The following is a 16,484-nucleotide window of genomic DNA, read 5'->3' on the forward strand; positions in this document are numbered from 1 at the left end:
ATCAAAAGCACTTTCTCATGAGAAGTTTGAGGCTTTTCGAAAGTCCTTGAAGCTATCCTTTGGTGATTGATCTTCCTATACTTCTACCGCATTGGCACTGCGAGAGGATGTTAGAATTTACCAATTCTATGGGCAATGTCCAATGTTTTAGTTAGTAGGTTTGTAGTGTGAACACGACTACATTAATAAGTTGTCACTGCTTCTAAAGTTAGTTCTAGAGTTAAATCAACTCTACTTGAGTTAGGGATAGGTCTAACTTACTTGAGACCTATTGTACTTTCATTCTATCATTCTAGCACTTGCACCTTTTGAGTGTGAAACTACTGCCCACTCTTGCTCATTGTCTTGTGAGCGCGCACACACACACACACACACACACACTCTCTCTCTCTCTCTCTCTCTCTCTCTCTCTCTCTCTCTCCAACATTCTTCTCCTTTTCCACCTACTCTCCTTCCACCCTTGACAACTCCTTTCTTTTCTTTGAGTATTTCCACTCCTTCATCATCCCCTCAGTTTTCCCCAGGGAGTATTAAGCTAGCAAAGGGGGAGCCCTAGTCTTCTAGTAAGGGGGAGTCCCTATCCCAAACACGTGTATTACAAGTACCGAAGGTCTACATCTCTACCGCAAAGTGCTTTACTTTCGAGAGACACCAGTAATAGATCAGCCAAGATACAAGCCAAGCAAGGCAATTCACTACGTGTAAACTATGCTCTCATGTCACAAATTTAACATCACTATTGACAATACTCTTGCACAAATATATGATCAAAGCTTGGGACTTCGTTTTGCATCCACGGAAGTGAAGGTGATTGGCATGAAGTGAATCTATAAGACCAAATACTTGGCTGATGGCACCTTGGGTAAGTAAAAGGCTAGGCTTGTTGCCAAGGTTTTCGCACAAAGGGCAAGCTTGGACTACTCTAAGACATTTGCACCTACAACCTATATGTCTACTATTCAAGCTACCTTGGCTCTTGCAACCCATCACCAATGGCCAGTTTTTCAAATGGATGTGAAGTTTGCCGCCTTTAATGGCATTTTAAAGGAGGAGATTTATATTAACTAGCCTCTCGCTTTCGTGCACAAGGAGAAAAAATCGTGTCTACAAGTTTCAAAAGGCCCTCTATGGCTTGAAGCAAGCTCCTAGGGCTTGGTACTAGCAAATCAATTAGTTCTTTCTACCAAGTGGCTTCCAACGAGATCAAAGCATGACAGAATCTTTACCCTAAGGTTGCAAGCAAGATAAGTTTTTATTCATCCTATATATGGATGACCTAATTATTACCGGGAGTGGCTCTCATCAAGTGGATTGGGCAAGACAAATTTTGCAACCAAAGTTTGATAAGACAAACTTTGGTATCCTTCACTTCTTTCTCTATCTTGAGATCTATCAATTTACATAGGATATTTTTAGCTCCTAGCACAAGTACATTTCCCAGCTTCTCTTGGAGTTTGGTGCCATCGAGTATTAGCCGATTTCTCTCACTATGGATCCAATGTCTAAGTTAGTTACTATCAAAGTTCCTCTTCCAAATGCCATGCAGTATAGGTTTCTTGTTTGTAGAGCTAAAAATGCATTAGCTTGACTTAAACAACCCCAAAACACACTTAATTAATGAAAAAACCTTATTATTTTAAAAAGAAACGCAATCCTAAAGAGTTACGTCCCACATGCAAAACCCTAATTTGAGTGTCTCAAACTTTCTATAAATAGACATGCAGCCCACCACTCTCCCTCAATCTCGTTTTTGCAAGTTTTAGAAGTCATACTATCCACACCCCATTCATAGAGGATATCGTGGTCAAAGCTTCCCTTTGCTATCTATTACCATCTGGCGCCTAATTCTAACCTCCATCACCCACATCCAACTGTCACTTGTTGATTAATCACTGCCGGTTTTGCATATGCTGCCAGGCATCCATCTCTAGCTGTAGGCGTCATCATTCAAGCTGCATTTATTGTCACCAGGGCCTTCTAGAGTTGTTGCCATCATCCAGTGATGTCACCTTGACCAAACAACTTACCTTTGATCTTCTCTCCTCCACAGGGTTATCCTCACTGTCGCCTACACTCTACAACCTATCGCCTACATTAGACTGTTTGCGTTTGCCTCCTATAGCTGTCACCAGGTTTTTTCTCTCCTCTACAAATTTGCATTTGCTGCATATTCTCTCTTCCACTATATATCTACATCAGATCTAGTCTTCTATGGCTGCATTTGCTAGTATTCAGCACATGGAGCTGCCTTGTTGCGTTTCAAAATCCGTTCAAAATACAACACACTCTCCACCTCATAGCCTCTACCTTGATCCAAAGATACGAGAGTTTGAGGTTCAGTATTCACTACATAATGCATTTGCTGCAGGAGCACTGTATATTTAGTAGTCATTCACTTCATTATTCATTGTGCTCACTATCTCTGAGTTACCCTAACCATAACTATTTTCTGTATTTAGAGCATTTTTGTGCAACAAGCGATCTCACAGTCCACCATGCTCACATTCTATGAATTTAAGTATCAACTATTGCATTACGCTCGGCCGTTCAATCACTTTCATAGTATGACCTCTACAGAGGGGACTCTCATTGCTTCTTCTCAAAAGGGGCAGCAAGGGAAGGACAAAAAAAATCAAAATTCAGATCAAAATCAAAACCAATCTAGTGAGACCCAAGAAAACACCCAATCTTATCCTAAAAGCGGATGGCAAAATGTAGCTAAAAAGAATAGGTATTGTTAGTATTGTCAAAAGATTACCCACTTTCACGACCAGTGTTGATCAAAGGCAAGAGGCATGGCACCAAAATCTAAGACTCGGACCCCCGCCCCCCCAATCAAGCAAACCCTAGCAAGGGAGCTAGGGTAGTCGCAACCCTCTATGGGGCCACTAACACGGCTAGACCCATGCTATCAAAAAAATGACAAAGAGACCATAGAGAGAATAGGTTTACCAGAGAAAGATAGTGTGTGTATGGCAAACACTAAGAGAGGTGAGAAACTCAGAAACACAAGAATACGATGATAATGCACTGAATCATGCTATGAGAAGAAAAAGCTAATACAATGGAGCCAAGCTCAAAAGATAACTACACTATCTTATCTGAATTAGGCAGCAATACTTATGGGAAATCTACACAGAGAAGGGGGCGAAGCACAAACCTTTAGGCAGTGGGCTATCGAATAATCGCTGGAAGATAAAGGACAATTGTCGAGGGAGTAAACCGCCGTCGCAGCGCGTAGGGTTGAAGTCACCACAGGGGTTTGGCAAAAGAAGAATATATAGGGGTTCAAGAGCTTAGACTTCAGAGATGGTAGAGATAAGAGAAAGGTTGAAGGTTTCAAGCCAAGTTCTTAAAGATAAGAGACAACAAGATGTAGGTAGATTCAAGGAGAGGAGTAGACGAAAGAGAAGGGGTTCAAAGAGATTGAAGATGTAGAAGAATACTCCCAAAAAGAATTAGAAAATATAGAAGAATACTAACAAAGATGAAGCCTGTCAGTTTCTTTCAGCATTATGAGAAAATATAACTCTAATAGACAAAAATGTGTACAAAATAATATCTTCCTCTATGCTGCTCAGATCGCCAATCTGATGCTTCCAATGGCTCCAAAAGGGGGGTTAAATACCAGGATACCTGACTAGAATCCTGCCAGATTACTCCTTCATCTCCCACTTTCGGAGTGCTGTTCACTGCCTGAAAACAACGATCGCGCGTCGCACGATTTTGCTAATCTCTTTTTTTTACATAAAATCCTCTCAAATTGGCTGAAAGCTACATGCTTTCATTTACATGTCCTCCTAATCTAGAAGTTATCTATAGTTTAATGGATTTTTACAAGAGATAATATCTAAAATATCAAAATTTGACTAAAAACTTGTCCAAAAAAATCTAATATTTTGAAACACGGACACTAATACTAATGCCTAAAGTGGAATTGGCTCTCTAAATCTAAAAGGAAGCCACACTCTAGTTTTTTTTACACGGTGTGCGCGTAGCAGCACGACATCCACCCCCTCCTAACCTGCACATCCTCTAGCATGTGCCAAAGTCTTACGGATTTGCAATGTCAAAAAAAGTACCTTCTACCATGTCAATGTCTTCATCTTCTGCCTCTTCTTCTTCCTCTATGTCTTCATGCTCTTGAATTATATTCAAGTCTTCTAGCTCATATGTTAAACTTTCTCTTCATTTGAAGAGCTTGATTCTTTTTCCAGCTATGGGTATCTTCATGCTTGTTCCATCCAATTCAGCCAATGAATATGTGGCATTGTCATGAACGACCTTTACCACATATGGGCCAAACCAACGCTTTACCATCTTCTTAGAAGCACTGTATTGATTGTCTAGGCTGCTATCATAGATAAGCACCCAATCATTTCTTGAATTGCTCTTGGCCGAAGTCGATGTCGCTTATCAAATCTTCTTTTGTTTTTTAGTCTTGCAGTCTTTAGCTTCTCAGTAGCTGCTTGAACATCTTCAGGCCTTCTTTCTAGCTGCCATATGCGCAAAGTCAGCAACTCTTCTCTACTAATGCCTTCCTTCCAAGGTAAAAGACTATGTGTGAGAATAGATTCTTCAATTGGCATAATTGGTTGTTGTCCATGCATAAGTTCCGCTGGCATATAGCCAGTCACTGAACTATGAGTAGTCCGGTCAGTCCATAATGCAAAAGGTAGCATTTTAGGCCATTCTTTGATCTTTCCTCTACAAGACTTTGCTAGAGCTTTGAGAATAGCTTGATGACCTCTCTCACTCTTTCCATTGCCTTCAGGGTTGTAGGATGATGTTAAAGCCAACTTAATACCCAATTGAGCAAAAAAGTTGTATGCCTCATCAGCATCCAACTCTCCTCTATCTACAGTTACTTTACCCACACAACCATATCTACAAAACACTTCTTCAAGCAAAAAACGACAAACAACTTGAGTGGATTTGGTTATTAAGGCTTTGCCTTCAACTTGATTAGTTAGATCCTCTCTTGCAAGCACTAAATACCGCATATTCCATATTCTTATAGGCATGGTTACAAGATCAATAACCCATCTATAATGTATAAACAAAGGATAAGTTGGTTGTAACCCATCTCGATGCTTGACCATAGAATACATTTGACACACATAACAGGTTTCAACAAAATATGCTATGTCCCGATACATGTTTTGCCACCAATATTTTTCTTTGACTTTACTAAAGGTTTCCCATATGCCTCTATGGCCAATCCACAGGCTTTCATGAAATTCATTCATTACCTGTTGTTGCAATCTTTTGTTACCTAAAACTCGGACAGGCGCTCCTTTCTTCTTCTTAGTATGCTTCCATAGATGTTCTTTAAGAAAAAAGCCATAAGCTTTTCTCTTGATATGCTTGAACTCCTCATGAGTCCAAGTTTCCTTCTTCTTCATTGTGCTCAAATATTGGCCGATCTTTAGCCAATTTTCTTCATAATCTTTATTAAGGAAATGAACTAGAACTTGAGCAATGCAATGAGCATGCTGGCTTCTAGTTGACCATCCTGTTGTTTTCAGCTTTGGACCAGTATATGCAATAACTGAAAATGTATTTTCAGCAGCCATGGAATGAAATTCGTCAAGTATAGATTCTTCAACTTCATCTTCTTCCATTAGCTCTTCTTCATTGTCATATCTTGCACGTGATAGCATGTCAACAACTGGATTCGCCTTTCCTGCAATGCTTTAATTTGGGATTAAGAGACTTAATATATGCAATCCATCTTAGCATAGCAATGTCGGGTGTAAAGCAGTTGGCAATCACACTCAAGAGTGGAAGACAATCAGTTTCTACCACTACGGAAGCACCTATAAAGTATTCACGATCACACTTCAATGCTATTACAACTCCCCACAATTCCCTTTTTACTTGTGCATACCTTCTTTGACGTTCATTCAAAACTTTTGCTCCAAAACGAATTGCATACATGTTACCTTCAAGATCCTCTTGGTCAACAGTCCATCCTATCCCAATGGAACTTGTATCCACAGTAAGGATGATGGGTTAACCATTTAAATAGTCAGCCCTTTTGAGAGTGGGGGCTGAAATTAATAGCTTCTTTAATTTACGGATAGTGAGAGTATGCTCTTTATTCCAAGAGAATCTTAAGCCTTTTCTTAATAATTGATAAAGATTTTCGGCTACATGAGCAAAATGTGGTATCCATATGAGATAGAATACACATGCGCCAAGAAATCTTCTCACCTCTGACACATTTGTGCATTTTTCTTGCATTCTGCTGATGGCATCTATCTTGATTGGAGAAGGTTTACGTCCATAGGGGCCACATAGATGACCGACCACTAGGACTTCTTCTACTCCAAAAATCGACTTAGCTCCAGAAAGGGTAAGATATACCTCTTCTAGCCTTGTCAAAATCATGTCACAATCATGAATATGGTTAACTACAAATGTCCTGCAACCATCTTCGTCAAGCTCCTCATTCTTTTCATTGACTTCACATCCCTTGATAGGTACATCATCAAGAAATGGAAGAGTAAGTTGTGGAATAAAGTCCCTTAAGACTTTGTGCATGGCATTCATCATATGGGCTACGGAGTTTGTTGCACCTTGTGGTAGAGTGCACATACGGACCAATCCAAGAGATGTCTTCATTGTGGTAATATCTCGGCTTTCTAATAAAAGCTGAAATTGGTCATATTCTAAATATAGGTCGCCCATAGAATAAATTGCTCTACCTGCAAAAGCTTCAGCAAACTCATCAACAATTGGACCCGAATCAACATTTCGGATTGTGACACGATTGACAGGCTATAGATCTTGAATGAATCGTAAAGATCCATTTTTCTTAGGCACAGTAAACCATCGGTTTGAGTAAGGTGCTGAAGAAGGTTCTAAAATCTTCATTCTGAACTTCTCATTTAGAAGTTCCAATAATTTGGGCAGATGTGCCCTTGGAGCAGGAATGGGCTTGAGATTCCAAGGCACATGTGGGACCGTAAAAATAACCATAGAAGCCACAATATTTGGATCCACATAGCCTATTTCACTTAGTTGAAATGCAAAAACTTTTTCATGTTTCATTAGCATTTGCATAAAAGAGTGTTTTTCAACCGGCGAAAGGAAAGAATTTTCACCTATTTTGAGCTCTTTTATACTTTCAAATGTGAACTTGTGACCAATGTTGAAAGGACCACGAAGACTTCGCTGATTTGCTGCCCTATCAATGAGCCCTTCACTTTCAGAAGGCAGTGGGACTACCACAGGTTTGACTTTCTTATCCACTGTCTTGTATTTTGTCTCCACTTGTGCTTCAGCCTTGTTGAGTAAACCATTGTCTTCCTATTCAACAAATTCTTGAATTGTTTGATAAAAATCCAATGTACATACTTCTATGGACTGATTTTCTGCATGAGCAACTGCATATATTTCAGCCAATGTGTCAGTAGTAATCGGTCCAAAAAAAATACCCAAAATATCTTCATTTTCAACCGTCATGTCATAAGTTTTCAGCTTCCTTTTTACATGACAAATATTTTCTTTCAGCCTTAGTCATGGCCGGAAGAGACTTATAACAGTCCATACTATTGGCTGTACATACATACAAATTTGCTAGACACAATTTCTGTAGCATAAGGAGGTTCAATCTTTTTACATAACGCACTACCATAGCCTCCCTTTATAGTAGTGCAGCCCAAAAACCCTTGAATTCTCAGGCATTAGGACGCACAGGATAATCACGCAGTCGATCTCTGTTTCGATGATGGTTAACACACACAGTAAGAAATTGGACAGCTCGTTTATTATCCTTGCTTCAAATTCGAGCATAGGAAGAACCATCATCAAGAGCTTTTGTTTCCAAGCGGGCTTCAGAAATATAAGGTTGCCCAAGAATGATAGGGTAACTACAAGAGTCTTGAACAAAAAAGTGAAAATTGTCTTTTATGTCTCCAATAGTTACCTACACATTAGGACATGCAGCATATAACTCTCCAGAAGAGTTGTTTGTAGCTCTCATTCGCCAATCTGGATCAACATCTATGGGCCATCCGCCACTTTCATAGAGACTCCTTGCCATGATGTTTATCTCCAAGCCATGGTCTAAGAGTGCAATACATGGTTTTTTTTTTTTCTCCAATTTTGATGACTGTCTCCGTTGTTGCTCTTGCCCAATGCATACGAGAGTAGTGACTGCTTGGAATGAACCGAGCCTCTTCTTCCTCATGCATGTGCTGTAGACGGCCTTCTTTTTGAGAGGTGGCCTACCCAACTGGTTTGGACCAGCCGACCATTACATTTTCAGCTTTCACTTCTTTAATTTTTTTATTCATGTTTTCTTTATCTTCAGCTTCATTTGCTGCAATTAATTCTTTAACTGCTTCAAGTTGAACTCCTTGTGAAGTCAACTTCTCTTCATCCTGCACAAAAACTCGAAGAACTTGTAAAAAAGCATGCATTGTTTCTTCAGCTTCATCACCAACATATTGTCTTTTCCTTTTGATTACATTAATAATTACATCATGGAATTCACGTTTGGCAATTCCAAGAATTTTGCCTAAGGTGAATTCAATTTTACTTCCTAGAATTCGTTCTTCTAGGACTCGTTTGAGATCGGTTGCAGATTCTATGTCAGACTACAATTTGTAGCCTGGCTGCTTGCGTTTCTTTTTTCCTTCGGTCTTCTTTGTTTGTGGCACATCTTCCATCTCTTGATCTGGGGTTATATTTTCAGCAAGCTTTGGTTGTTTACGCGTTCTTTTATATTTTCAGCAAGCTTTGGTTGTTCACGCATTCTTCTAGTTATCTGTTTCGGAGGGCCAGAAGAGGAAGGCCCTGGTTGATCTTCTCTTTTCTTCAATCAAGACTTCTTTATGATTGACGGCAGCCAAATGTGCAAAGGTAGAAAAAGAATCTACCGGTTCTTTCCAACCAGTTATTCCTCAAATAAACTGACTGGCGTTAGCCAAATCTTCTTTGGTTGCTTTACCACGTTCCATTTGATCTAGTACATGCATCCATACTTTAGATTACACATTAGCTTTACATGCTTTCAAACTTGATTTAATTGGCTCAATTTGCAACCCATAGGTAACTGCATCAATTGCTACATAGATATTCTTTACAGCTAAATCTTTTAATCTTTTCTTCATTCCACCATTACCAAAATTTGGCTCTAGTGGAAGACCAGTTTCAGCCGCATGAATTTTTCCGTCTTTCCAAAAGACAAGCTTCTGTGCTTCAGTCTCACGAAAGGCAGAACACTCCCTCTTGTCATGTTGTTGGCTGTCACACCAAATACAGCGCCTCTTAAAGCCTTCTCTCATGGGTCTTTGAGTTAATGCTCGTCCTCGCTCTTCGACTTTGACATCCAGCTTCTCTACTTTTGAACTAACTTCTGTAAGATTCAAATGAAGGTCATGCATGCTTTTAATGAGTTCATCCATTACATCATTTTTAGAAGGAACAGAAGAAGAAAGAGTTGGTTGATTAGTCAAAGGAATAAGAGATTTTGAAGGTGGAACAAGCTCCATCAATGGAGTTGTTGAAGTTGAAGTAGAGCCCAATCTTAGTCGCATCCGCTCTCTTCGAGCAATCATGTTAACTGCAGCAGTAGCATCTGTCCATGCAGTCTTGACTCCTGATTCGGAGGTAGTGTCGTCTAGGCGATCAGCAAGCTTCTCTTGTAGAATGGAATCTGCAACCTTAAGGAATAATTCAATCTTCTGACCTTCTATACTTTGTTGGTCTTCAGCATCAAGTTGTCCAAATTTACTTTCAAACTCATGGTATAGAGCTGTTGCAGCTAAACCTTTGTTGGGTTTTTCAACCCATTCAGTGAAACTTTTCTTCGACATTAGGTCAGAGTCTTCTAAGAATAATTCTTCATGTAGGGCTTTTTTGAATGCAGCCCAATCCGCATCTTGTTGAAAAATACCATGGATTCTTTCTTGAAGACCACGCTTAGCTAGTCTAGCAAAATAACGGCTCCATGTATGTTGTGGTACACCAAAGAATAGCATTTTTTCAACATATAAGCGAATAAAAATAGAGACATTTTGACCATTAAATTTTTTTAATTCACGCCCAACTTCCTTTAGGGCCTTGATAGCTGTGGAATCAATTTTCTCTTCGTCTTGCCTTTGTTGTTGTTGTTGTAACATTTGGATTTGTTGTTGCTGAGTCTGCTGTAGTATCCGCACCAATTGTTGTAGAGTATCTCCTGAAAAATCCCCCATCTTGGAGTTCTCTTACACCGACATTCACGTCGGGTTCACCAATGTCGCAGCGCATAGAGTTAAAGATCACCACAGGGGTTTGGCAAGAGAAGAATATATGGGGGTTCAAGAGCTTAGACTTTGGAGATGGTAGAGATAAGAGAAGGGTTGAAGGTTTCAAGCCAAGTTCTTAAAGATAAGAGACAGTAGGGTATAGATAGATTCAAGGAGAGGAGTAGACGAAAGAGAAGGGTTCGAAGAGATTGAAGATGTAGAAGAATACTCCCAAAAAGAATTAGAAAATATAGAAAAATACTAACAGAGATGAAGCCTGTCAGTTTCTTTCAGCATTATGAGAAAATATAACTCTAATAGACAAAAACGTGTACAAAATAATATCTTCCTCTATGCTGCTCAGATCGCCAATCTGATGCTTCCAATGGCTCCGAAAGGGAGGTTAAATACCAGGACACCTGGCCAGAATCCTGCTAGATCACTCCTTCATCTCCCACTTTCGGAGTGCTGTTTACTGCTTGAAAACAGCGATCGCGCGTCGCGCGATTTCGCTAATCTCTTTTTTTTTTTTCATAAAATCCTCTCAAATTGGTTGAAAGCTACATGCTTTCTTTTACATATCCTCCTAATCTAGAAGTTATCTATAGTTTTATGGATTTTTACAAGAGATAATATCTAGAATATCAAAATTTGACTAAAAACTTGTCCAAAAAAATCTAATATTTTGAACCATGGACACTAATACTAATGCCTAAAGTGGCATTGGCTCTCTAAATCTAAAAGGAAGCTACACTCTAGTTTTTTTACACGGTGTGCGCGTAGCGGCACGACACCGCAATCCTTAAATGTTGGAAAGATGCATGGGCAGCAAAACACAAATCCCAAATGTGAGTGAGCTATCAAACCTAGGGAAAGATCAACCCAAATACTGATGTCCAATGCCAAGGATGGTCGCCAAGGTGAAAGAAGCTGCACAAACAATCTAACGTAGAAAAGTGATGACGCCTAGAGAAAGAGAAGCTAACACCATGGTGTGGGTGCTATCGCCACGGTGAAGATTGTTGATGCCACGTTGCACGAGGAAACATCAAACAGAAAGAAGGCCTCCAAATAGCCAAACGCAAATTCGATGCGAGAAAGAGAAGCAAAGAGAGAAAAGAAGATCTAGAGGTTCCCAAAGATCCAAGATTTCCAACTGAAAGGAAACCCGAGTAAGGAACTATAGACAAGATGAACTGTAGAACCTAACTCCACCTCGAGAGAGAAGCCACTAGCTCCATAACTCCATGCTGGAAGGAATTCGAAGGCTCGTCACCAAGACGCGGCTAAACCTCCAAGACCCTGATCTAGGTGATACTTGAAGATCCTGGGTATAATCCTCGAAGACAACCATCTCCAAAGAGTGCATGGTGGGTAACGAACATCATGGTGAATAGGTGTCCCCTCTAAGGGTGGAGGTGCAGGGGCCCCCTCTGAAGACGAGGAAGTAGAAGCCCTCTCTAAGCAAAGAGAGTGCATTCCCCTCTGAATCCACCTCTATGAGAGAAAATCTAAAAACTCATAGATCACGGACTCCAAATCATCGAATGACAAAAAAAGTATTATCGATTGTGCCAAAGAAGGTATCTAGGGTATTAAAGATATCAAAGAACTCCCAGAGGTGGCCTCTCAAAGCTGAGTAGTCGAGGGTCGGGAAAGGTGAGGCTCATACTAAGCCAAGGGTGGGCAATAATCGATCTATCAATGGAGTGGATTGTGGAGCCAAGTAATGAAAGATGTCCAACAACCACTATCACGAAGGAGCGGATTGCCGAGGGGACAGTAGCCAACAATCACTGTCTCTCAGTGAAGTAAAATGTAGGACCACGGGTTGTCGAGGTGGCATTCTTGAAACCCTAGAAGTAGTAGAAGCAACCTCCGTAGCACATTGCGGCAATGGCAAGAAGACAATGGTACCTGCCAATTCTCATGTGGCTCGAAAGGGCTTAGTACACATCGGATGCGTCTTATTGCCTTGAGCATAAAAAGTTGAAAGCCAATGCAGAATAAACTTTGTGGCCCAAAAGGGGGAGATGGCACAACAAGTGCCTAGGGATAAACGCATATACTCCAGTGGTGTAGGGAGCAAAGGTTCACCACAGCAAGCATCAGTGGGAGATTCGATGATGCCAAAAGAGAAGCACCCAATGGTCCATGTGGAGAAGTCACAGCACCAAATGTCAACTTGTAAAGGGAGGGTGGGTGGAAAAGGAAGAGATGAGTATCTCTGTCTCCTCGTGATGCAACGGAAATGAAGGGGAAAATTAGTAGATGATGACCAATCCATAGCCTATCTTTGCCTTCTTTGATGCAAAGGATCTTCATGGCTCATTAAGTACCTCTAGCGCTGATACCGTGTCAAAAAAATGACAAAGAGACCAGAGAGACAATAGGGTTTACAAGAGAAACACAAAGTGTGTACGGCAAACATTGAGAGAGGAGAGAAACTCAAAAACAAAAGAACTCGATGATGATGCACTGAATTGTACTGTTAGAAGAAAAAGCTAATATAGCAAAGCCGAAGCTCAAAAGATAACTGCACTATCATGTCTAAATCAGGAAGCAACACCTATAGGGAATATACACAGTGAAGAGAGTAAAACGCAGTCCTCTGAGCAATGGGCTATCGAATAATCACTAGAAGGTGAAGGACAGCTTATCAAGGGAGCGAACTGCAATCCTCAAATGCTGGGAAGATACATGGGCAGCAACACAAATGCCAAATGTGAGTGAGCTCTCAAACGCAAGGAGGAGAGATTAGCCCAAATATTGACACAACTAATGCCAAGGATGATCGCCAAGGTGGAAGAAGCCTCACAAATAATCAAACACAAAAAAGTGATGACACCTAGAGGAAGTAAAGCTTATGCTAGGGTATGGGTGCTATCGCCAAGGTGAAGATTGTTGACGCCAGGTTGCAGGAGGAGACACAAACAAGAATGAGGCCTCCAAATAGCTAAATGCAAATCCAAAGTCCGGATAGCAAAATGCAAATCCAAAGAGAGCCTTGATGGAAGAAGTTGACGCCAAGCTCGGAGAGCTTCAAACGCAAGACCTGAGTGATAAAACAAGGTGCTTGAAGAAGAAGGGGAAGGGTGATCACGAACTACGATGTCCTCCAGTAGGGGTATGGATAGTAGTGCAAAGAAGAGGAAAGAGTGTGGGAGCGATGGAGGAAGAGGGGTGAAGAATGATTGAGGTGGTGCAAGAATGAATGAAGTGGCTACCTATTTATAGGCATTAGTTGTCTAGGGTAGTGCACGACTAAGAGGGCACCCACTAAAAAAGTGACAAAAATGTGGACACCGGCCCTTTTTGGATGAAGTGTGTAAACTAAAGAATTGGTTTTCTCAACACGTGCTGCCACTCGTCAACCATCACACTGCCACAATCTACATCATTCTCAACACGCGAGGGCATATCAAACTCATCTGTTGAGGCCCACATCATCTCCTTAGAGACATTTGAAGATGCAAGTCTTGTTCACATTTGCGAGTTGCCTCATGACGAGGTGGCTACAAAGGCCCATTCATCACAGCCGAGTGATTTCAGCTACTCCTTGGATTGTGGGCAATGGAGCTACTTACCGTATGACCCCCATCTCGAACATTTTCATCTCCCAAGCCCCTACAACCAGGATAATCCACATTGGGAACAACTACTTGATCAAGGTTCAGCCTCATGATCACATTAGTTTCGCCACTGACTAGTGCCTAAATCTCACTACGTTGGATGATATAAGTATTCCAAATGGCCTATTTCAAGAAAGCTCTTCTCCTCTTCAACCTACTAGTTTTCATCATCCTCTCCTTGATCTTCCTAGGCAAGTATTCACACCCATTAAATCAAGCCCGGCTTCAAAGGTTTATGTTTCAATATTTGCATTGTCTTGGAGGGTACTTAGGGCTACAAATAAGTCTAGTAAATTATTAAGCAGCCCAATCCCTCGTCTATGCATTATATTAGTGTAATGTAATATATACATAAGGGAGCATCTCTACCTTTGCATTCTCTTCTCCCATGTTCGTTTTGTGTGTTTTTAAGGCATTGTATTGCTTGCTATCACTTGTGAGTGTCAATGCTCTAAAGCTGAATCTCAAGTTGAACACCTCTGAACTGATTGTTTGTATGTTGCAATTTTGACATACCTTCTATCCCTGAATGTAAGTTATGTGACCAGCTCGAGTCATCTAAGAATAAGTTTCAATAAGTCTAACTATCACATAGGTTTGTCGGTGTCAGAATACTAATTGCTACCTTGCGGTGTGCCGTGTAAACAGCGAAATCTAGGATGTACGCCCAAAAAAGGGGTAAAGCACGTCCGTCACATCATAAGCCACCTCAAGAATCCAAGCGACAAAGCATTTTGTGAGACGTGCATATAACTTGCTCACTACAACTTTAAACATTTGGACGACCCCACATAGGCTCCTTTCACGTAGTTTTCGAACAGCACTTACAAGAGAGCGTGAAAAAAGGTAAGCGAACCGTTTGATTTCACCAGCCGCTAAAGACAGAGATGCATTAAGTACCTCTAGAGACAGCTTTGGCAAATGATGCAACAGTTCTCGGGAGGCATGGGTACACAGCAGCGACCAGCATGCATTCCGCACGGATTCCGCGAACTTTCCATAGCAATGCTTCTCTGAGAGATGGTTGTATCGTGCAAACGTGTCCACCTTCAAGTCATGCAGTGCGAATTCCACGCTGTTCTCGCACAGGTTCTCGAGCCCTAGGAAGCAGCCGGCGGCAAGGATGGAGACCACATTCTCCACGGTAAACACAGGACTGTAGCCATACATATAAGCCAGAGCAGATTCAAGGCCTTCAGCGCTGACATTGGGATCATCAATCTGGAGCTCGATGCGAGCCTTGCCGCTCTCCCTCCAAGGTCCTGAGAGCAGGGAGCGGAAGTAGGGGCTCTGCGACAGGATGATCTTGTGGAGCAGGTAGTCCTTGCCAAGGAAGGACAGGGTGATGTCGGAGAAGAGATGGCTATGGAACCCTTGCTTCTGGATGTGTTCGCAAAGGGCCATGCTTGCATTGCAGGAGGAGGACGAGAAGGCCGATGAGGCGGACGGCGGCATGGCTGGTTTGCCGGGGTTCTCTGCTTCCGCTAGCAGAGTCGGGGCCATGGATGATGATGACGACGACGACGGATCACGGGGAGCGAGCCATCGCTAAGGGCCCGGAGATGCCTCGGCAATGGCGGGAGACGAAAGCGAGGACCCGGAGAGACGCATGAACAGGCCCTTTCACACACGCGTATGCGTGGTGTAGTCCTCTTTCGCTTTTTTTCGAGCTCGGACTGTCGGACACGAATGATGGAACAACCTTAAAACTTAAGATCCGGAAACACACACACGCGCATGCATATGTATAGATGCATGTCCCCTTGTGAGGAATCTCGAGGACGCTTCCATAGCTCTGAGGTTCTCTCATTCAAAGTTCAAACTGAACCCGCAAGCTCTTAGCTTAACAAAAGTAAAGGACTCTTAGCCCACACACACATGCAAACTCCATTTCATTTCCAGTAAGCAACCTGCCTATCAGACATCAATCGAAATTAAGGGAACATGTGGTCTGCAAACAACCAAAAAGAAAGAAAGACAACATGGCCTAGAGTGATTAGCCATTAGACATTACCAAAGCCCCCTTGCTTGTACATGGAAATGGTGTCTGGCCGAAAGGTGCCTCATTAGTGATCTAGCTAGAATCTTGGTGAACCCCATTGCCACATCTACAAAATAGTGTTACACTACTTCCATTTGTTAGTGGTTTTCCTTCATATTTTTCTTGAGCTTCCTCTTCTACCCACTATCGAGCCACACTTGCCTTTCCTTTCCTCTCGATGCACATCCCGAGCCATGCAACAATAATGCAGCATGTACAAATACTCTTATCCAAATAATTATTTGCAAATCTATCATGGAGTCCAGACTACAAAAACTCCTCATGGAGAGTACCTATAACATTTTCTTTTAAGTTTTTGTTATTGCCATTCATTTAATGCCTAAATACTTATACACATAGCTTGTGCATTAGGGAGATTTTCCTTTTTCCCTTAGTGGTCATATTTGTGTGTCTAGAGGTTGTACCAATCGTGTATGAGTATCCCTCATGCATGTTCATATTACCAATATGGAGTGGCACCAATTGAACCGTCCCTAGTGACAACACGCAAGACTTCCGGTTGAGGCAAATTTAGGCGTGGCTCAACTATCTAAAGGGGTCAATGTGAGC

At 41.5% G+C, this 16,484-nt stretch overlaps 1 protein-coding gene across 1 annotated transcript in view; it reads right to left on the reverse strand.

Annotated features, from left to right (window-relative positions):
- The window catches only part of LOC148010169 (uncharacterized), a 41,627-nt gene extending 26,042 nt beyond the window's left edge, over nucleotides 1-15,585 (reverse strand). The window contains exon 1 of the mRNA XM_087673214.1: nucleotides 14,774-15,585. Within this exon, the coding sequence (XP_087529340.1) occupies nucleotides 14,774-15,376 (603 nt within the window). The 5' untranslated portion in view covers nucleotides 15,377-15,585. The remainder of the gene's footprint in view (nucleotides 1-14,773) is intronic.
- Between the last annotated feature and the right edge of the window lie 899 nt (nucleotides 15,586-16,484).

Source organism: Lygodium microphyllum, chromosome 30 (assembly GCF_053477565.2).
Source record: "Lygodium microphyllum isolate KBCC chromosome 30, Lygodium_microphyllum_v1.1.10, whole genome shotgun sequence".
NCBI classification, from domain to species: Eukaryota; Viridiplantae; Streptophyta; class Polypodiopsida; order Schizaeales; family Lygodiaceae; genus Lygodium; species Lygodium microphyllum.